General features: G+C 44.2%; 1 protein-coding gene across 1 annotated transcript in view; it reads left to right on the forward strand.

The window, feature by feature from the left end:
• Positions 1 to 23,172, forward strand: part of LOC119179126 (gastric triacylglycerol lipase-like) — a 46,751-nt gene extending 23,579 nt beyond the window's left edge. The window contains exons 4-6 of the mRNA XM_075868242.1: positions 3,041 to 3,112; positions 20,800 to 20,868; positions 22,887 to 23,172. Coding sequence (XP_075724357.1) covers positions 3,041 to 3,112; positions 20,800 to 20,868; positions 22,887 to 23,141 — 396 coding nt within the window. The 3' untranslated portion in view covers positions 23,142 to 23,172. The remainder of the gene's footprint in view (positions 1 to 3,040; positions 3,113 to 20,799; positions 20,869 to 22,886) is intronic.
• The last annotated feature ends 1,079 nt before the right edge of the window (positions 23,173 to 24,251 follow it).

The raw sequence follows: 24,251 nt of genomic DNA on the forward strand, positions 1-24,251 counted from the left end.
TGCGTGTGATACATGATTACATGCTACGCTCATACGTTATTGCGGCCGTTTCGCTAGCTCCACATATAGGTAATTTGGTATGAGGTGCCGTGAATAGGCGACGAAAGTAAATGACACGTCCAAACATCATAATCATTATATCGTGTTATGTAAAACATGAGTACATGTTACGCTCATAGAATGCTCGTGGCCATTTCGCAGCTCCAGATATACAAAATTTGGTGTTACAGGACGTGAATAGACGACGAAGGTAAATGACACTTCCAAACATAATAGTCAAGGCATGAAAGTCATATAAGCATTTGGACGTCCATCTCTTAACGTTGTGTTCATTTTAAAGTGCTATGTCAATCTTCCTCGTTTGGGATTCGCACGTCCTCGATATTTACTGTACGTGGGGCCTGAGAATTTTTTCTGTGCGCGTTGCGCGCGGAAAAAATTGCGCCTCTTCACGAAGCAAGAATGTCACCGCAGAAAAGTAGGCGTAATGACAGCACCTCTTATTTTTTCACCCTAACAACGAGCGGGTCTGATTATTCAGCGCCCGGGTCTGTTTATTCAGCGCCACCGCAGACCCAAAACAGTTAGCGGCGTGCGACAACATAAACTGAAAGGATTGTAACTCAGGCGGCTGATTTTGTGATAAATATCTTAGTAATTGCTAAAATGAGCCCTCATTCAAAATTACTCTCGACAGTGTCCTCAATGAAATTCCCGTGAAAAACTCAAACAGAAATTTCTATCCTTATTTTTTGCAACTCTCTCGATTTTTTTCATGCTTCCAAGAAAGATACTTTCTAGCTTGAAACTAACGTCGCCGACATCGGCATTTATGCAAAATGAGCTATTCAGTAATATCGCGTGATTATACTGGATTATTTATGGTGCACCACTCGACAATGTTCGTACGCGTAGCGGGTGTTTCAGGAATTGTGTTCAAAATTCTCAAAAATCAAGAAAATTCGATGTTTGCTTCAGCACTCGGAGTATTATTTACGAAAATTTAAATATTTGCTTTTAAAGAGTTCAACTAGCATTAACGGCATGGGAGATTTGAAGTTCTTTATGCGAAGAACTCCTTTGAGTAATAGAAAACTCGACTTGTAATAAATGTTGTGGCATAAAATTAATGAACCGAATGCTACAATTTTTACTGCGGTATTTCATTGAACTTCACTACGGTAGCCCTTCTTCCTCGGAAACCACGCGTATTCGTTTATTTATTAATATTTCTTCAGTCAAGCACTCCATATTGTCTACCGTATTAACAATAACGGGGCATACGTAAGCTTTTAATTGTAGCGAAAAATATTGCTTTGATTGCGCCTCTCCCCTCAACGAGCGTTTCGTAGCTTAAGTGGGCCGGTAGAACCCGTCGGCGTCTGCCGCACGCGCGCATTGGCTGAAGTGTCGGAAGAGATGCCGCCAGCACACCGCTCCGCTTGGGCCATTTGGCATAGCACAGTCCTAGAGTAACTGTATATTTTCCCATGGGGACCATATACAGCATAGTGTTTTTCCCAATGGTAGCTAGAGAGGGAAGTCGGGCGCCACCGTCTATGAATTTCTTAAGGAGCCTCGTTGGAGCACTGGGAGTGACGGTATATGTGTCTGCGAGGCTTGTGTAGGTTGGTGTTGACTGAGGCTTCAGCAAAAAAGCTAATACGACTGCGTAAATAAGGCTCTCTAAAACAAAACGTTTATAAGTGGATCTCATTCAAGCATATTATATTCTAAATTAAAAATTCACTCACCTTGACGGCACAACCAAACGGCTAATGAAAGAAGCAGACGACATAAACTTGGCGGAGGGAACGCTCGCATTGTCGTCTGCCTGCCAAGTTCAGCTGCTGTTGGTTACTTCTTACGCTTAGTGAAATTGTAAATCGACGCAAAAGGTTTCAGTGTTCAAAAACACGTTTTTCTACAATGACAAAATAAATAGCTTATTACGTGCTCCTTTAGTAAGAAATCAATTATTTTAACGTGAAAACAGACGCGTCTTCAAAGTATACAAATCCGAGTAAAGTTTGAAGCTCACATATGCCGTGATTTGCTGCATCCAGCAGCGCAGTAGTGCCAGATTTCCCTCTAGGTAAGTTTGGGAGAAAGTCAATGATATGCAGTTACTCTGCACGGTCCCTGCGGCTATCGGCGTCTGGTGGCCGCCGGTGCAAGGCATCGTTCTAAGTATATGCTAGACATTATACTAAGAGGAAAGCTACGAAGGCGGAGGTTCTGCACTTGTAGCACTACGTGAAGTCCATTTTGACATGCGTCTCGTAACGCTTAGGATAGTGACGTGGGCGCACCATCAGCGTTTCATGTTGACGCAGACGCTGCCTAGCGTTTAAGGTGCACGTAAAAGAGTGGGACTTTCTCACGCGTTCATAAACGTGAAGTAAAAAGCGAATAATTTGAACATATTGCGAATATCTTAATTGTGTGAGCTCCGTCCTGTCTCGAATAGCTCCACGTAGAAAATTAAGAAGGAATTGTTACGTTTCACGTTGAAATAGGAGCGTCATGGTGGAACTACGTTCACTGGTGGTAAGATTCACTCACTTTGGCTTTGTAGCCTTCGCTCCACTGACAAGAAAAGCTGTCGCCGAGTGTACATGATAATTTTTAGAGCCCCATATGTATGATCGCTTCAATAAACTTCTAGAGGCGAGTGTGCACTTTTGTTATTTTCTCGAGTCTTGTTCTGTACTACGCCTCGATTTTCGCATTCACAATGAACTGTTGCCAACTAGCCCAAATAGTTGTTTTGCTTTACTTATACTGATTGTCTGCAGAAAAAAAAAGCTTTTTTGTGTGCGAAAAAAGAACTCAGTGTTTGACTTTCTTTACACATCAGTTCAGCTGGTGCTATATATTCCAGCGCTATACTGGTGTTGTAATGCAAAAAAGTAAAAGCCTGTCTGCGCTTAAGTAAGGCGAATATTAGCCACGGCAAAGACGAATATTGCTCAACAAATATATAATATTGATAAAGCGGTGGTTATGGTTGACTCTGTGGTTTTATTTTTTATTTCAGACAAGGTCACCCGTAGGGTTGTCTCATTATGGTATTGGAACATCCTTTCAAAATATTCGACAGTTTGTGCAGGTAAGAACTGAATAAGGAATGTCAGCTAAATTTATAGTATCAAAGCCAGTCGTCTCAAACTAACCCAAGCTCAAGTTCCCAGGTCACGAACTCTAGTTCGTTAATGATCATGACAGCGAAAAAAGTACAACAGATAAACAAGGGGGGGGGGGGACGTGCAGTTGGAACACAATGTCAAGGACACGTGACAGATGGCTGATCCGATGCCTCGTCTTGTTTGTATGGATCATCTCTTGAGGTGATTTAGCGCCAAAGTGCGATTCTGAATTCCCCTTGTAACAATAATAATTCCTTGTTCAACCACAACATTGCAAGTGAAACTTCTACGTCTGCTTGACCTGTATGTTTCTTTTCTGGCAAAAACTTTCGAGCAATCTGGCAAAGACGATATATATATATATATATATATATATATATATATATATATATATATATATATATATATATATATATATATATATATATATGTATATATATATATATATATATATATATATATATATATATATATATATATATATATATATATATATATATATATATATATATGTGTATATATATATATATATATATATATATATATATATATATATATATATATATATATATATATATATATATATATATATATATATATATATGTTTATTTCACACATAGGTGTTAGGCAATACCGGAATCGGAGGTCGGGACTGGAGAAATACTATTAATACTCTGCGCCTTGTTTGGAGTCGACGGCATCATCTATGCGTGGCAACGGATATACATCTTGTTTTCGTGATCCTATTAAGCGCCCTGTACTGAACACAAAAACAGAGACATCCTTTTTTCGGACTAACACCAAAGGAGAGGACGAAGAGTTAGATGAAGGCCCGATAATGTCAGGTTTGGGCATGTCAGCAACGTTTCTCTCAGGGATTTGCCATTCTGCCAAAGACATAGGCGGCGTACGATGGAGCTGCCATCGCTTGCGATACGGTACTCTACAACAGAGGTGCGGCCCAGAACCTTGGAATGTACGTTATTCAAAATCCTGCGTTTTCGAAGAAGGCCTAAAAGGTCTCTTTTTTTGCTTGGCAGCGAGATGGGGACTTGTGGTAGCATTTAAAAGCAAGAGTGGCAGCCTAAGGATCAGTTGAATGAGATGATTTGGTGATTCTGCGGGAAGGACAACCAGAGAAAACTGCTCGGTGCCAGTGAAGCAACTCGCAGCCGATCCCTGGGACAGCATTGCTGTCAAATAAGTTGGGTTAAATGTGGCTTTAATGATTTACCGTCGTTTAAGCGCGCAAAGCTAGTTTCGATGGTAAGCCCCACAGGTTTGGAGCGAACTGATGGAGCAATGAACACGTCACCAGTAACAATAGTATCCGAAACAATCGTGAGATTATGTTCATCTCCTGACGAAATACAACAATCAGTGGCAGTGAGGAAATGAAAGCTGTCTGAATCGACATCAGATGAACGCTGAGTCTTCGACATGTAAATCATTCGCTAACGACACGATATGCCAGCTGACACTGAAGTAAGAAAGTCCCATTACAAAATGAGTATGTGGGCCCACGAAGGAGTACAAGAAACTTAATGTGATGAAGGACGCCATAAATGAAAACGCGCACTGTAGAAATAATTTAGGGCTGATTAGGAATTCCATCTACACACCGATAGGGAGGGCCAATGCATGGAGTCTTAACTTTGCTCAAATGGGAACAAAAGTCGGCACAATTTGTGGAGAGAGTTGCGCCTTTTTCTATCAGTGCCTCAGTCTGTATACCTTCCGCATACGACAAAAAAGTGATTTGAAATGCTGAGAAGTTTGATGCAGTTCAAAAGGTGCAGCATTCCCTCGCGTCTACACTAATTGATGGTCGAAATAGAAGGTTGAAGTGGAGAACAAGAACGTCGCAAATGGGAAGGGGAGAGAAGACGCGAGAAGCAGTAACTACCAAGTGCCCTGAAGTTCTGGGAAGACTGTGAACGACGTGTGCTGTTTTGGTACGGTCGGCGATACGGCAGTCATGTGGGCTAGAAGTCGTCCCATTCAATGTCATCGTAACCTCGTCTTCCGTCTTGCTAACAGCGTCGGCAAAACATTCATATATGGCCACGGATGCCGAAACGGAAGCAAGTCGGGCGCGGAGTGCGCCAGACGTTGTAAGGCTACGCATATGTTCGCAGTGCGAGTGAGTTGAGCGCACCATGCACTCTAGGTGCCTAAACTACATTGGGCTTTGCTGGGGTACACGTGTCATAGCAGCAACCTGAGCATAAGTTGGCGTCGACTAGGGATGTGACTTCAGAACTGGTGGGCTAGTAATCGGGGTCAGTTTCTCCTTCACAACGTTGCGTAGCCTGGTAACAGGCGGTGGCGTGCAAACATCAAGGTCGCGGGGTGAAGGCAGTGCATGAACTTCCTCGCGGAAGATGGAGCGGATAAATGAGCGCAGCTCTGCTGTGTCGTGGGCCAAGCTCAGGTCAGATATTTCAGGTTGAAACTGAGTGGTTTGAAGCTCCGGAAGGCGCTGACTGGTTGAGATAACATTGTCTAGGTCTTGCCGTTCTGCACCACGTCGCATGAAAAGCGACAGTCGCAATGCGTTTGAGCAGGTGGCGCACACGGCAATTCTTCACCATAAAGTTGAGTTCATGTGTCGGCCATGTGTCGGCAGTCCAAGTGTCGGCAGAGGGCTAGAACGTCTTCAATGTAGGAAGGGTATGACTCGCCGCAGCGTTGAATATACACACCAAGCCTCTTCTTGGCAATATCCGTGGGCACTGACAAGTTTGCGAAATCTGGCAGAGATGATGTGTAAAGGTGAGCCAAGAAGAAAACTATGTCGTGTGGTGTTGAAAAACCACGTCTTTGCGAAGCTGGTCAAGTAGGATGCAATGTCGGTCAGTTTTGCACGCTCATCCCAGTGATTGCTGGTGCTCACGCGACCATATTCCTCGAGGCAATCTTCAACGTCCTCATCCGCAAGTCCGGAGAAAAGTGGGGGACCCTTTTGAGGGCCGGTGACCAGCCGAGAAGGATTTGTTGCAGGTGGGAGCGTTGGTAAAGTTGCCGTGCCATAGAGTATGAAAAAACAAATGTTGCGCGGAGCTGGTTGAATTGCCACATTACCGAGCCAAGGTCGTTTAAGTAGCGGCCTGAACAAAGCTTCAAGAATCTGTTTTAAAAGACGCTGGCGGGATGTCTGAGAGCACGGAGGAATGCAGGGACCATGCAGCGCTCGCCACCACGTGTAAGACAACGTCCAAGACCCTCAAGACGTTTCTTCATTTGCTCCAGTATGTGCCCCACAAACCAAGCTGGAATGGTGATGAAGATTGTGTACAGATGAGAAGGTAGAACGCATAAATATTATATATATATATATATATATATATATATATTATGACGACTCGGGTGTAAGACGGTTTATTTCTTGGCTGTGAACTCGGGAATGAACAAGCGCAATGGACCCGAAAATGAAGCGCACGTTCAAAGACGATGACAACTGCCAGCCAGGACAGGTGATGATGATTTACTGCTGTCCAGGTGAGGGTTGAAGCGCATAATAGGTGCCTACACTAGTTGCCCCCACGTGGAAGCAGCCAGCCTGGCCGCTGCAGGCTTGTAGTCACGGTAACGAGGAACGTCGTGTGAAAAGCTTCATGCGGGAAACGTACAATTTCGGTGCTGCGGTAACGGCGGTCAGTTGGCACGACAAGAGGCGTCGCACGGTACTTGACAGGTGAAGTCAACTCTACAGCTACATATAGGCCGATGAACCGAGGCTGGAACTTGTCGCAGAAACCAGGTGTGCGAATTGCTGTCAATTGCAGCACCTCGTCACCCGGTCGGAATGATACCACACAATGAGAGGTGTCGTAGACAGCTTTCCTTGCTTATTGCGTAGCTTCCGTGTTCATACGAGCACGCTGGCAGCACTGGGCAAGGCGAGAATCATATTATGCGCAAGAAGACAGGGGTGGAGGGCCATTGCTGAAGAAAGAAACGTCGATAAAGAAAGTAGGGGAACGTCCGTAAACGTGATCAAACGGAGATTAGCTGGTTGTGCGAGCAGGACGGCCTGCTCACGGCTGGTTATCTTTTCATCCACTTCTCTTTCTTCTTATTTACATTCCATTGGTTCTAATAATTTCCCCTGTACATTCCTTGGCATTACTCTCTGTTAGATCTCATTAATATTGTGTTAAAACACGGAAAAACGAGCCCTTAGGTATACACTTCTTTCTCTTATATATATATATATATATATATATATATATATATATATATATATATATATATATATATATATATATATATATATTTATATATATATATATATATATATATAAGACAAATAAATAAAAAGTAATGCTATGCAGTCTCACGTTGCTGCCCCGCCGCAGTGGTCTAGTGGCTAAGGTACTCGGCTACTGACCCGCAGGGCGCGGGTTCGAATCCCGGCCACGGCGGCTGCATTTCCGATGGAGGCGGAAATGTTGTAGGCCCGTGTGCTCAGATTTGGGTGCACGTTAAAGAACCCCAGGTGGTCTAAATTTCCGGAGCCCTCCACTACGGCGTCTCTCATAATCATATAGTGGTTTTGGGACATTAAACCCCACATATCAATCAATCAATCAGTCTCACGTTGCTCTACATAAACCTCGACTTTGTTATGTAATCGGAGCATTTAACAGGCATGTTTAAGGTGACCGAACTCCATGAGCACATACCCTTTGCGCAAAATGCAGCAGATGATGCATGCTGTCATTCTACACACCTGTGACATTGCTGTTTTAGTTTATTAATTTATCAAGTATAGGCCTCGTTTTTATAATCAATTCAGTTAAAAATTCGGGCTTCTCTGTATGTGTTTTGTGCGTTGTCTAAAAAATCTTTGCCCACGAAACAGTTGAGCATGCCCAACTAGCTCGAACCCACATCTTGTTATGCGGCCGGACTGTCATCAAGAAGAATGAGGAGTGGTGTATATATATAGCCTCACGAAAATTGATAAATTTCACATTACTATGAATGCTGTGGTGGATATACCGCATTGTAAAACAGTGCAGAGTTCACAACCATTCGTCGCCGTAACCGGCATAAAATCATCGTAGAAAAAGGTGAGCAACGACGTTACATTCACAATGATGGTATCAAAAGCGATGCATCTGCTTGTATGTATTGTGAGAATATAAGTCTTGGCTAGAACGGAACGTCGATCAGATGCTTCAGCTGTCGTTTTTTCCAAAAGTATCCAGATAAAAGCGCTTTAATTTTAACAGATATAGTCAGACGGCGTGCTGCGTCCCTGTGCTATTATTCAATACTGAAAGGGGCCATGTAGCTGACGTGGGGCCACAATTACGAACGGTGCTAGCGCCCTTTATCACAGCCACGCACTCGCCCGCCCCAGACAATTATGACTCCGACTGTGCGTTTTACACAAAACAAAGAGTTCAAAAAACTGAAATTATGGGAAAAGGATTGTGCTAATAAAATATTGAGATAGGTGTTTACAAGTGTATATTATTTTCAAACAGCTTTCTTTATGAAGTCCCGATTTCATACGGCTGTAGCTAAGCACACTTAAAGTTGAAGAAATAGTGCTACAATAATACAGAGACTACATTACTCTCGCCAGACTTCTTTTACTCTGTGGCAGAGCTTTCGAGAGTCAGTTGAGAAACCTAATTTTTCCTCAAACGCAAAGTAACAGACCGCGAACGTCTTGCTTTTCCGGCAGAGTTACCAATCTGTGGAACTTACACATCATTGTAGTGCGAACATTATCCGCAACCTCCTCTAAAGCAGACTCAATATAATCTATGGTGTGCTTCCGGCAAACACCAAACAGAGACATATAACTGGCTCTTAAAGATGATCCTGTGAGCGTAAATGCCACAGATGTCACTACATGGTAATAGTATAGCTCTCAGTGATAACAAAGAAGTTTGGTATATCGTAAATATTTGACGTCGGAGACGCCAAAAAAGTCAGGTTTGAAGCCTAGAACACTGGCAACTTCTATTGCATCGCCGAAGGTTTGTTTACCACTCAATCTATTTACCACTGGAAGTTATCCTCGTGATACCCTGACTGCGCCCACTGCAGGTTAAAGGCCTCTCCCAGGATCTGAGAATCAACCAGGTTTTGTGCTTTTTGCTCCCACTTCATACCTGCAACTTATCTTAAATCTTATCAGTCCACCAAACTTTCTCTCTCTCCCCTCAAGCGTATGTCATCTCTGGAAATTCAGTCAATTATCTTTAACAACCCGCAGTTAACCTCTCTACCTGCTACATACCCGGCCCATGTCCATTTCTTCTTGAATTCAACTATCATATCGTTAACCCCGGCTAGTTCTTTGATCCACCCTGCTGTATTCTTGTCTCTCAAGGTTACGCTAGTATTTCCTTACCATCGCTCAATGCGTCATCCTCAGTTTAGGCTGAACCCTCTTTCTGAGCATTCAGGCTTTTGCTCCGTAGGTAGGTACCATTCATATGCAGATGTTATATGTCCATCTCTTGAGACAGTGACAATCTACCAGTCATGATTTGAGAATGCTTGCCAAATGTGATCCATCCCTGTCTTGTTCGTCTACATATTTCTGTCTCATTGTTCAGCTCCATGGATACTACCTGTCCTAGGTAGACATATTCCTTCACAACTTCCAGTGTCTCTCCACTTATCGAAAGGAGCTGTTTTCTGCCGAAAGGGTCGCACATTACTTGAGTTTTTTGCAGATTAATTTCCAGACCTACCTTTCTGCATTTTTTGTCCAGTTCTGTACTCATGAGCTGTATTTCGTCCTCTGAGTTACCCACCAAGACAATGTCAACAACCAACCGCAGATTGCCAACACACCCTTCATTACCTTTTATCCTTAACTCTTTCCAATCTAATGTCCTGAAAAGCTTTCGTAAACACGCGGTGACTAGCATTGGAGAGATCGTGGTTCTCTGCCTTACAACCTTCTATTATAGGAATGCTGTCGCTTTCTTTATGGAGGACTATGGTGACTGTGGATCCATGTTAGATTTCTTTCAATATGTTAATGTAAGGTTCTTCAAAGCCCTAATTTAGTAGTGCCTACTTTACTTCCGATGTCTCGACTGATTCAAACGAGTTCTCCTATTCTATGAAGTCTATGCATAGGGGTTGGTTGTATTCCGCGCACTTTTCTATTACAATATTGATAGTAAGAATATGGTTTATTGTAAACTTGGTTGTACGAAATTTTGCTTGGTACTTTGGTTCATTGATCTGTAATGTCGCCGTCATTCAGTTAGGTATTACTTTTGTAAATAGCTTGTAGAAAATGGACAGTAAGCCAATTGGCCTGTAGCTTTTCAAGTCCTTGACGTCTCCTTTATTATGCACTAATATGATGACGTTTTCGGAAAATCTGGTTTTGTTCACGCCAATAGACACTTCACATATAAGGTGACCAGCATTTCTAACAGAATTCCTCGGCCATCTTCCAGCAGGTCTTTGTTACGTTATCCTCACCAGTGGCTTTGCCTGTTTGCGTTCTTTCTAGAGCTTTAATCACTTCCCTCGTCGTTACAGGTAGGATCTGGAATCACTTCGGACTAATACTGCATCTTACGCTATCATCCTGCTTGTTTTGCCTTCTGCACAGCTCTCTATAGAATTTCCCTGCCACCTCAACATTCCTATCCATATTGCTTGTGACTTCGCCATCCTTGCCTTCTAAAACTTACATTCGACTTCTGCCTAGGCACGAGCATTCCTTCACAGCTTCCAAGTTTTTTTATTTTTACGGCATTTTCAATTCTTTACACGCTATACCTTCTAATGTCGGCTACCTTACGCCTAGTGATTATTTAGAAAGCTCTGCTAGCTCTATTTTGTCTGTTGCATTTGAGGTTTTTATGAATTGTTGTTTCTTATTGAGATATCTTGTCTCGTGTAATAATTTACCAGCGTCCTGTCTATGAACTGTACATCCAACTTTCATTGTAGATTCTGATTATACTTGTCAGATCATCACTCGTTGTGTCCATGCTAACGGCAATTACATCGCTGGGATCCGCGAATCTATTCTGTAGCGAAACTCGGAATTCCTGTAATTTCTTAAATCAAGCTAAGTATCGGGTTTTTGCTTATCAGTTTACGCCTGTGCTTTTTTAGATCAAGTTGAATTCCAGCTCATATTCTTACAGAGATGAAGTAAATGAAGACGAAAGGCAGAGGGAGCTGACAGGTGCGTGAGTGTGCCAATCAGTCATTGTGATTCTTGTCTGTGGGTTTCCTATGTAAGTGCATCTTGTACAGAAGTCACCAACCCCGTAAAATATTGGTGAAGGTGCCGGGTAAACATCAGGCAACGGAGCTCCGCTGCGGACGTCGCATCGCTTTTCCACTCATGGCCAATGCTGAGCCCTCCACGTCAGTGTCGGCGTCTCCGATGAATACGGCGTCGCAATCATACACTACATACAATCATACAATCATACACTTAAGGATCCCGGTACAATATGTGGGACCGATGGCGTCGACGTTGCCGATTGGTTCAATGTTCGAACGAGTGAGTGTGCCGAACACATGGGGCTCTAAACTTCAGTTGGATAATGTGCTGTTCTACTTGAGAGGCGCGGTAAATGTGTGGTATGAAAACAACGAAGAACTCACAAGCTCGGACCAACGCAAAGAAAAGATGCGAGAGGTGTTTGGCAAAGCCGTCAGTCGTGAGCTCACCGCCAAAAAGGAATTGGCTTACCGTGCTCAATCCCCCATGGAACCACACCTCGCATACATAGAAGACGTGCTGGCCCTCTGCAGCGACATGGCAGAAGGTGACAAGGTCGGGCATGTCCTTAAAGGAATTGCGACGACGCGTTCCATCTCCTGATGTGCAAGGGGTATTCCACCGTGAACGCGATCATCAAAGAGTGTCATCAGTTCGAACTAGTGAAAAGTCGCCGCTTACTGCAAACATTCGCCCGACTTCCAAACTCCGCTGCAATATCGACTTGCGAAGACCGGTCCGGAAAACAACGTCTATCACGTCCCGGAAACCTGACACGCCTTCTTCGTCGCAAACTGGAAGGAATGGCGCCCTCAGCGTTCTATTCGCGCAGCACCGATGCCACTCCTGTTACTATTTCCCTGGTTCAAGCCATCGTGCGCCAAGAGCTTGAAAGCATCGGAGTGCATTCCGTGTGCCATGTCACGGCGCCCAGAGTCAGCGAACGCCCTTTCGCGACGTCCTGCTCCGACCAACGGTTTTTTTTTCTTCATGTACTCGCAATCCGGCTGAGTGGCGAACTGCAGATAGATGACCGCCCTATATGTTACAACTGCCACCGCGTTGGACTTGTTGCTCGTTACTGCCGCAACATATGGTCCTCGGCACCTCGTACAAAGACCAATACCTCGTGTTTTGACGGTAACGCCCACACTTTTCAAGCTGCCCTTGAGTTCAATACCATTGACCATTCTAATAACACTTGGTACAGCCACTCGCCTTCACCACGTGGACGCGAGTCTCCTTCGCCGCGAACACGTCAACCATCGTCCAGTTTTCCGCAGTTACGGCGCTTGTCACCCCCCGTGGCTTGCGGCCACGCCGTTCCAGAAAACTGAGAAATACAGCCCCCGGAGGTGGTGCTGTGTTGGCGACTTCCGCAGCAAATGCTCTCTCCGTTCCCACCAGACGCAGTGTAATAGACGTTTAAGTGGACAGCATACCTGTCCAAGCACTTGTCAACACCGACGCAAGCATTACGGTCTTAAGTTCAAGCCTAGGCACACGTTTAAAGAAAATTGTGACACCAGCGGCTGCACAAATGCTCTGTGTGGCCGATGGCGGCACGCCGATGGTTCTCGGTCTATGCACTGCCCGCCTAAATATAAATGATCCCACTACTTCTGTGACTTTAGCTGTAATTGACCACTGCCTTTATGACATCATCTTAGGCCTGGACGTCTTGTCAAATCATTCTGCTCTTATCGATTGCGCTACCAGCGTCCTTCAGCTAGAGATGCCTCAGATAGTCGCCGACGCTCATACTACTTGACCGCGCCTGTGCTCTCTTGGGGATGCGCGGCTGTCGCCTTATGCAGCCGACTACGTCATTTTTACCACACAGCCGCAGGTTCCCGATGGCTACCAAGTCCTGCTTCCTCTCGCCGATGATCTTTTGAGCCACAACATTGTCATTCCCCATACGCTCGTGACCGTGACTGACAACTGTACCTCACTTCCTCTTCTCAATATCACCTTGCGCCCTTAAGTGTATCCTCGTGGCATGTTTTTGGCCAATTTATCTAATGCTGACGAATTCGAAATAGCGGCTCTCACCACCGAGATTAACTTACTTCAGTCTCCTGTTGCTAACAACACGTGTCCTCCGCCGGATCGTTTCTCGAAGATGATTGCACCCGACCTCAACCCTGCGCAAGCTAACGACATCTGTCCACTTTTCGCGTCATATACCGACATTTTTTAAAAGACCTCTAGGACACACATCCGCCGTTGAGCACCGTATAAACAGTGGAGACGCTGGTCCTATTCGCCGACCTCCCTATCCTGTCTCCCACACTGAGCGCAGAGTTATCCAAACGGAAGTTGGCAAAATGTTCAACAAAGTTTTGTAGAACCATCAAATAGTCCTTGGGTTTCCCCTGTCGTCCTTGTGAAGAAAATGACAATACCTGGCGCTTCTGCGTTGAATATCGTCACCTCAACAAGATCACGCGAAAATATATACACCTGCTACCACGCATCAATGCTGCGTTAGACTGCCTGCTTGGCGCTACATACTTTTCGTCTATTGATCTTCGGTTCAGGTACTGGCATATTTCTGCCGATGAAATGGACCGTGAGAGGACAGCCTTCATTACACCAGATTGTTTATACCAGTTTAAGGTCATGCCTTTTAGACTATCTAACACCCCTGAGACATTTGAACGGATGATGGACTCTATCCGGCGTGGTTATCAGTGGTCTACTTGTCTCTGTTACCTAGACGATGTGATAGTCTTTTCAGCTACTTTCGATAGCCACCTGATCTCTCTCACTACAATTCTCGCAGTCTCCGGAGCAGCTGAGCGCCAACTAATTTCCAAGAAATTTGGCCGCCGTCAAATTGCTGTTTGGGGCCATCGTGGAAACGCTGATGGCGTCGCACCAGATCACAAAAAGATCCGCGCCGTCCGCAGCTTTCCGGTGCCCCGTTATACATCTGACGCCCGGAGCTTCATCGGCTTATGTTCGTACTTTTGACGTTTTGTGAAAAATGCCGCCGACGATGCCAGGCTACTCACAGATTTGCTGAAGGAAGATACCACATTCTCATGCGGCCCTGAGAAGCTTCAAGCATTCACCGCTCTCTTCGGCTACCTAACTACGCCCCCGAAACTCGCTCACTTTAATACTTCCGCAGCCACAGAAGTTCGCGCCAACGCCAGTGGCCACGGTATCGGCGCATATCTCACTCAGTGGCACCACGGTAGACAGTGCGTGATAGCTTACGCCAGTCACATGCTTTCTCTCCCTGAGAAGAATTATTCCATCACCGATTGAGATCTTTTAGCTTTAGTCTGGTCCGTCGCCAAGTTCCAGCCACATTTAAAAGTGTCGCATATTCTCCATCGTTACGGACCCCTACGCCATCTGCTAGCTCACTTTTATGAAGGACCCGACTGGACGTCGGGGTCTTTGGGTCTGAGGCTCCAGGAATTTTCGTTTTGCGTTAGCTACAAGTCTGCCCATTTGCACAAAGACGCACACTGTCTTCTCATCATCCGTTGAATCTTCCTAATCTTGTTGTGCCTTACTTGGAGAGCAGCGTAATGGCGTTTCCTAACATATGCGATATGCGCATCGAACAACGACAGGATGAGTCAGTGCGCACTATCATCGACGCCACCCAGTCTGACAGTCGTAACGGTGAATTTTGTATGTTCGTGATGCATGACGGCATCCTCTACCGCCGCAATGTCAGCACTGAAGACCCTGAGCTTCTACTTGTCATTCCTCATCATCTACGGTCTGCCATACTTGAACAACTTCAATACGCACCAACGGCGGTACACCACGGCGTTTCCAGCACATACGACTGCGTGTGGTGTCGGTTAATACGGCCTGGATGGTAGCGCATCGTGCGTCGATGTGTCGCCACTTGCGACCTCTACCAGCAGCGGAAAAGACCTTTTTTGCTGCCAGCTAGATATCTTCAGTCAATTGAAGTCCCCTCTGAATCATTCCATCGCATGGGACTCCACCTTCTTACGACGACACTGGAAAATTATTGTATCATCGTCGCCACAGGTTATGCGACCCGTTACGCGATAACAAAGGCCATGCCAACCGGTTGGGCCACTGACGTCGCGGAATTTCTTCTTCATGACGTCATCTTACACCACGGTGCACCGTGACAGCTACTTACGGACTGTGGCCATTCTTTCTTGTCCAGAGTTGTCGGCGACCTTCTTTAATTGTGTTCCACTGCGCACAAGATATCTACCACCTACCACCCACAAACTAATGGCCTAACTGAGCGTCTCAACCGCAATCTCACAAAGATGCTTTCGATGTACATCTCCCAATCATCATCGAGACTGGGACACCACGTTGGCCTATTTGACTTTCGCATAAAATTCATCTCGACATGACAACACGGGATTTTCACCTTTTTATCTTTTGTATGCTCCCGACCCCATATTGCCATTTGGAACCACCTGCCTCTCGTGCCATCTGCTTTCGTGTACGCCCACGAAGCCATTGATCAGGCTCACATCGCTCGTAAAGTTGCCCAGTCGCATCTCACCAGGTCACACGATAAGCAGAAATTCCGCTACGGCCACCGGCATCGTAATATAACGTTTGCCCCAGGTGACCGCTTGCTCCTCTGGTCACCGTGTTGCCCTGTAGCTCTCTCCGAAAAACTCTTGTCCCGATACGCAGGACCGTACTTAGTCTAACGTCAAGTTGGCGACGTGAACTACGAGATAGCGCCATTGCACGCCAATACGTCACCAAGTTCATCACTTGTTGACATTGTCCATGTTTGTCCATGGCTGACTGATGCTATAGTAGTTCTCTAAGTAGCCAGCAATATTATCGTGCATAATAAACCCCACCTCTAGTTCTCTACTTTGAGCTAATCTACGGTAGCAAAAAAGGTGTCCGGTATTCAGCACTATATAAGCCTCATGGGTCATCCTAACTTCGTTGAGCCTTTTGACAAATCATTTGACGCCATCTAATTTCTCGAAAATCACAGCTACATCAGGCCCCAAAACAGTTTTCAAGCATTAAACGTAGCCAAGCTCAGATTGGTATGGCGGCTTTTCCGGACACATGATTAGCTCGCTTCAATGCGTGGCAGTTCTTAGCGTCGCTTCAGACAGTTCCTTGGCAGACACTGGGGACTAAAGGCTGAGGGCAAATTTGGAATTTCATTGGAGGGGGGCGTGAAGTACTGCACAAGGTTAGCCAATCCTTCTCTGGTGAGAGAATGTTTTGCCGGTAGGTGGTTTTTTTAATGGTACCCTCGTATGCATATATACTTGAGTATACCGTTGGGAACTGTTCGGCCCCGGCATTCAAACCACGGACCCTTTGCCTGATAGGCTGATGCGCAATCTCTTAGTAGTAGGGGCGCCATCAGACTTTTTTGCGCTGTAACTGCTTACCAGTTTTAAACATCACATGACTCGTAGCTAATCTGATTTTTCCTAATTGTACCAAACTTTGTCTTTCTAGGAAACACTTATGAAAATGGCAAGGATTCAAACTGTCAATCCTGTGCACATAGTCTAGACTAGTTCTCTAGAAGACTCTCCTTCTCAAGCGTTTATTCTGCTGTAACTTCTCTCTGTATTGCTCGACTTGGATATTGTTGGCTTAAATATATCCGCAATGTCGAAGTTACATGTTGTTACTCGCTCCTGCAATATTGTCTGTTCGATGGACGCTGCAGTCGTGTGCGATGTAAATTACGGTGAGCAAGAGATGTGTGTGTATATCGTGAGGCGATAGACGAAGAGAATAATAATGCCTACTTAAGTGATGTTTCACTGTGTTCGGAGGGGTAGCAGTCCTACTTTGACATTCCCTGTCAAGCTAAATAGTTGCTTCTTTCTGTTTTGTCAACTAAACGGCTACTTCTGTGTGATTTTTGCATTGAGTGTTCACGTCGCGGACAGTTTCAATGAATGAAAATAATACCGAAAAATAATTTTAACTGGTAAAGAACGAAGTGGCAATGCTTTAACGTCGTAGAGTATTTCGCAAGTTCTTCAAGTAGAAATTGAAACTCCAGAAAACTAACATGACAGTAAGCAATGGTTACTAATGCGGATTTAGATCCACGTACTAGTAATCACATCTATGGCGAGCCTAATGACATAAAATGGTAAATTAAAAGTTAAGATAATGGCGCAGAGTATTAAATCACAGGTAAGGTCAGATTTTCTAGTTATAGGGAGCAGTGAAAGACGAAAACAGCGCAAGAAAAAAATGGGGCGTTTGTAGAACTCACCGCTTAGCGGCGACATGGATTTTTGTACACTGACGTCTGCTTTCGGATATTGTCTTACGAACAACTCAGATATTTCCTTCAGCATAGTGGTTCAGAAAGACTATGAATGGGAGCCTTGAGCGCTAGTGCTCTATATTTGGAAGCTAGTAAGTGGGCGGCCTTGCGCTTTCTAAAGAGAAACGAAAGAGTGTGGCCAGGACCTGCTTAAACGTTGGAGGGAAGGGGGAGAGTTGAGACTTCGGGGATTGTCCAACAGCGAAACACGTACGCAAAAATACAACTTCAATACAAGCGAAAACAAAACAAATAAATGCCTGAAAGAAAAACCTACTTGTAAGATTCTTGCCGGCAGCATTCATATTCTCACCTGAGTTCTCTAACAATATGTGCCATGCTTTCATGACATAACCGCAAGAAAGGTTAGTTAGGACATAACTCACCACTCAGCTCCATGTTTACCGTCGTATACTTAAGACGGACATGGTCTTCCTTTTTCAATAAAATTCGTGACTTCAAACACACGAACAGCTGCTGACCATAAATGGGATGGAATAAAATGCATTTTATCGCGTAACCGACAATATACTACAAAAGAGACGAATTTCAGGTACTGATTTACGTCGATATTGGTAGCTGCATCTACATAACTTATTGGAAAGAAGTATATCGTCAAACGCGTAAAACAAATATACCACCATGCTGGTTTAACAAGGCGTACGAAGTGACCAGTATTTGTCAGGAAAGTGCCGGTAAGAGCCTTCGGTGGCTTTCAGTGGCAGCCAAAGTGCGTTTTCTGAAAGCGCATCAGAACAATGCCCATGAATCCTTATACGAACACCGTACGTGAAAAAGGAATCCCACCATCTACACAAAGTGAAATATGGGTTGGATTAATCTCAAATACTTATTGGTAAAACCATGACACTCTCGTTGGAGCACTGCGGTAGAGTTGCAACGAAGACGGTGGTTGCAGATGAATGCAACGAAGGTGATGTTGGTGTCGAACCCTAAGTGGTCGCATACTTTACACCTGTTGCCGAACGAACGATCGAAATGCATATGGGTGCCTCAAACACCAGGTAGAGACCGCTTGAGCACTGGTTCCTGCGTCCGCTCCAATTCGAGGTTATCTTGAGGCCTCTTGCGTGTTTCCTGTGCTTTTCGGGCTCTCAATTCTAAACCTGCTTGTCAACAAGCCCGCTCTCTTTTGTCTCTGCGAGCCCTTATCTCTGAAACCAGCTCCAGATTGATGCTGGTACTGGCTTGTTAATGCTGGCGGCACTTGTGTCTTATGGCTCGTGAGCTGTCATTGCGGAGTCAGGGCGGCGGGCACGCGTTGCAGCCGCGTAGCAAGCTCTCCGCAGTGCTGCCTTCACTTTCAAAGTGTTCATAGGCGTGTTCCTATAGTGGTCGTCTTTCTTATCGCCTTTCGCTCGAATATGCAGTGGAGCAGTGGAGATGGGGGGGGGGGGAGGAAGGGTTTCGAAGTGTGCCACACCACCTAGAAGGGGGGCGCACTATCTAGCGGGTGACATGCAACAAATTGCACAGCTGTGCCTCTAAGTGTCGCTCCAGGAACAAGTGAACAAGGCGCGATGAAGGAATTGTCCCGAGCACGAGGAGCTTTCCCCACAAAAAGTTTTGGATTCACGTCAAGTGATACGTAGGTTTTATTGTACCCTAACTTTTACTCGTCGTAATTGCGTATCCTTAAACTCAGAGGCACCGACAGAATGTACCCATGCACTCGACGGGTGTGCTAGGCTTAACTTGGCTGGCTGTTTTATGACTGATTTTGAGTGATACTGATCTCGGCGCAAGTAGCTTACGAAGTGTAGCGGTGTGTGAGGAAGACGTCAGATGATGTTGAAGGCGGCCGACGGTGCCGTGCCACTCTTGCCACTTTATTCGAGGGCTGCAGCAGGGCCGGGGTGGCTGCCAGCGTCTGACCCGTCAGGTGCGTGAACCCGTTATAATCTGGCAAGCGCGTAGAGCTTCAAGCACGAGCAGCGCGAGAGGCGCACCGCAGTGATGGAGTGATGATGTTGTTGATGATGATAAAGGGGCGGCAGAAGGTTGAAAATGCGCATTTTATAAGCTCTTTGTTTTTATAGTAAAAGAAGCCGATGTAAGCGAACGTTATTGTCTGAGTTAGCGTTGTGGTTATGCCAATTAGTGTAGTTTTTCTGGCGTACATGCAACGGCTGCCGCGCCACGGCAAGTCCAATTCTAGGCCACGTCACTGAAAAGTATTCGTCAGGCTCTCCTGGTAAGTATCTTCGCACGTGTATCTTCGCACGTGTAAGCGGCAGTGGAGTGCTTTAATTTATCCACTGGACTCGATCGTCCATTCCCATTGAATAAAAACTCAGATGTTATAATTTCTATACCTTTGTCTTAATACAGTTTGTACACATCAGAAGATGTCTTCGCCAAAGTAAAAAGAGCAGCACAAGTATAACTCAGAAAGAACGCTCCTCTCTGTAACTTTTGAATAATAACGGACTCATTTCTTGAAACACAACATGTCCAGCACCACTATAGCTTCACATATCGAACGGCAAAATCAATGAAACGAGGAAAAACGAAATGTGTGGCGGATAAGGCAGTACATGAATATGATTCGGTTCATTTACTTCAAAAGGGCTTCAAATCAGATGACCTTCTAGGTAATCGATTGGATGACGCAGAAAATGGGTGTGGGTTTTATCACAGCTTGCCGATAAACCAAGTAGGGCTCTTCCGGGACAGTATTCACATTCATCAAATGTCTCGCGTTTGAACGACTCCATTTAAACTCGTATTTACGTCACACATTCAACAAATAATTTTGCACAAGACAGACATGTAATACATTCTTCAAACATTTCTACATTCTCACATATAAGAAAATTTATATCTGAATTGGCTATATCCAGAAGCTTTTCGAGGCCCTGTGAAGGTACGATAAATTTGTGTTTAAGAGTGTACGCATCTAGCCCCATGTCTACCGGCACAGTAGTGTAGTTACAGCCACTTGAAGTCTTTGAGGTTGAATAGCAAAAGCATCGGGGTATTCAAATGTAACACTACGGCCTTAGTTTCCTGTCGAAAAATTCAGGTGAACCTAACTAGTAACTGTAGTCAGTAAAAGAAAAAATGCATGTAACCTTACGTGACTTTTCTTTTGTTACAGATCTACAGAGCAAAGGACTTTCTCATGTATGATTATGGGAGCTCCGAGAATAAGAAACGCTACGGACAGGTACGAAAAATTTCTAGTCGTAATACGCTATTTATCTATGCATATATATCTCTCTCATATATATATATATGCCCCGCCGCGGTGGTCTAGTGGCTAAGGCACTCGGCTGCTGACCCGCAGGTCGCGGGTTCGAATCCCGGCTGCGGCGGCTGCATTTCCGATGGAGGCGGAAATGTTGTAGGCCCGTGTGCTCAGATTTGGGTGCACGTTAAAGAACCCCAGGTGGTCTAAATTTCCGGAGTCCTCCACTACGGCGTCTCTCATAATCATATAGTGGTTTTGGGACGTTAAACCCCACATATCAATCAATATATATATATATATATATATATATATATATATATATATATATATATATATATATATATATATATATATATGTGTGTGTGTGTGTGTGTGTGTGTGTGTGTGTGTGTGTGTGTGTGTGTGTGTGTGTGTGTGAAATCTAACAGACAATAATGCAAGGAATGTATAGGGGAAGTTAATAAACCAATCTAAAGTAAATAAAAAGAAAGAAAAGTGGGTGAAAAAATAACTTGCCGTGAAAAGGAATGCGGCAAGTTATTTTTTCACCCACATTTCTTCCTTCTTATCTGCATTAAATTGGCTCTAATAACTTCCCCTATACATTCCTTGGCATTATTGTCTGTTAGATCTCAATAATATTGTGTCAAAACACGGGATACGAGCCCTTAGATGTACACCTCTTTCGCTTATTCATTAAGGAGGGTCTCGTACTGACAGACTTGGTGCCGCTAGGTTCTATACGAGGGACCATTGGTCAGCTGCCTGCTCCTAGTAAGTTCACGTGCTACATGACGCCCCACAGGCTCCTAAAAGGGTGTTCCACAATCGCCGCCATGGCTACAAATGGTGCTGACTGACACTTTCACGTTTAAATTCACATATAAACCCAATAAAGTGGCTGGGGGGATAGCCACCGTGATAGCTCAGTAGATAGAACATTGAACGCGTTATTCGAAGGTGGTAGCTTCGTTTCCTGCTCACGGCAAGTTAGTTATTTATTCACCCACTTTTATTTCTTCTTATTTACGTTACACTGGTTCTAGTCACTGCCCCTATACATTCCTTGGCCATATTGTCAGTTAGATCTCATTATTATTGTGTCAAAACACAAAAGAGCGAGCCCTTAGGTATACACCTCTTTCCATATATATATATATATAAATATATATATATATATATATATATATATATATATATATATATATATATATATATATATATATATATATATATATATATATATATATATATAAATGTGCAAAAGACAATATTTTAAGAAAAGTATGTGGGAAGTTATTAGACCGAATCATAATGTAAATATGAAGAAAATTGGATGAAAAGATAACTTGCTTTGGGCAGGAACCGAACATGCGAACTTGAAGTAACGCGCTCGATGCTCCATAAACTGAGCAGGTGTGGCCGTATCCCCCCAGACATTTTATACGGTTTTTTTAATACTGAAATAGGAGGTCTGAGAGATATAAAGCAGGCTTGTAAAAATTTATGCATGCGCGTCTGTGGGGCAATGGGCTGAGCGTACAGTGCCAATGGATGTGCACCGACAGATGCTGGGTTCGAACTGCAGAATATTCGAAAGATCGAAACGTTTTTCTTTGTCGTCTGTTTTTGTGCATTTTTACCTACATCCTTTCTATGACAGAAACGAAGTTAGTGAAGTCATGGTGGTTAATTTGTTTTTATATTTAGGTTTATCGAATTCTTTTGCACTTTTTCACGTTTTTTCAAAGGAACACTATTATTTTTCTTATCTAATTTGTCTCTTTTTTAGCAAGCGTTGTACAAAAAAATATCTAATATAAGGTACAGCGTGGCTGATCCCTCTTGTGGGTATGAGCCAAGATCTCCTAGGTGACAAGACAAGACCTCAGTGTGAAACGCTATCGCGTTAAAACAATGCGACGACTTCAATAGGACGCCGACAGAGTATACCTCATATTTCACACAAGCATTCTACATGCACTCTATTTCAGGTTAAAACTCCCGCTTACGACGTGGATCGCGTGACAGCCAAGGTCGCACTGTTTTCTTCAGAGAGAGACACCGTCGCTGATCCCGAAGACGTATCTCTCCTTGTTGAAAGGCTTGGCTCCAACTTGCTCTTCCACTACGTGGTGGAACCCACATACTTTCGTCATCTAGACTTCTGTTGGGGCTACAGAGCGAATGATATCGTGCACAACTTGATGCTTGACACTCTCGAAAAGTACTCCGGCACAAGCACTTGACCAGTGCAGCAATATCCCACAAGGGCATTCGATTCCAACCACTTTTGTTCAAATAAATTTCCTTTTGTGATGTTGCAAGGCAGCTTCCTTTTTATATCATTGCTTTTTGTACCACTTGCCATAGAAACAGTAGTTTTTACTGAGCCGCATAAACAAAACTCCTTCCCTGTTGCTTTATTAAACATAAATAAAAATTCCGCAGGTCCCACGTACCTGGGGAATTGATGTTATGAGAAGCAGGCGGAGGGAAGGTGTTGTAATTGTATTGCGATAGTAATTACATGGACAGTCTCTGCTGAATTTCACCGCTGGCGTCGGCGTCGATGTCATGTGCCGTATGTATGTATATATATATATATATATATATATATATATATATATATATATATATATATATATATATATATATATATATGTATGTATGTTTGTGTGTGTGTGTGTGTGTGTGTGGTGGGTGTATGTGTGAAAACGCAAGAAAGAAAAAAAGTTTCGAAAAAGCCTCCGGGGAGCGGAAACGTTTTCAACATTATTAGCAAGATGGCGCCTAGAGGAGGGGAGTGGGTGATCGTAAACCCCTGAACGCTCACTCGCTCGCCATTATCTCGCGGTTGGAAGCATCTTATGTCTTGGCTGTCCTGAAGCTTTCACCAGAACGATTCTGTTGTATATACCGGGCGCACAATGGGTCACCGCGATCGTGCACAGTTTCCAGTTTCTTAAAGAGCGCGCTTTTCAGACACAGCGAAGTAACAATGGAGACGCTTCCTTGCTTTCATCTCTACCTGTGAGTACATTTGGTGCGTTATTTGTGAGTGATAAACGCGGGACACGTTTAGATCTGCTTACCATTCTGCACGTGACCTTCCAATTTTTGCTGTTGCATTCATTGCTCCATCTTTGTGCAAAGCTCTGACTTTTTTATTGCGCGAAATGTTGCAAGTACAAATGTTGTACGCAGAGACATATGCTAAACGGCCACATGATTAGTGTTTTGTAACGATACCAACAATAACATGGTATTTGCAACACCGGAAGCGGTAAATTGAAATAAAGCGTTTGTGCTAACGAGGATGGCGGCCCTGCACACTGCCAGACAACTTAGGTACACTG

The sequence above is a fragment of the Rhipicephalus microplus genome, chromosome 7 (genome assembly GCF_043290135.1).
Source record: "Rhipicephalus microplus isolate Deutch F79 chromosome 7, USDA_Rmic, whole genome shotgun sequence".
In the NCBI taxonomy this organism is placed as follows: domain Eukaryota; kingdom Metazoa; phylum Arthropoda; class Arachnida; order Ixodida; family Ixodidae; genus Rhipicephalus; species Rhipicephalus microplus.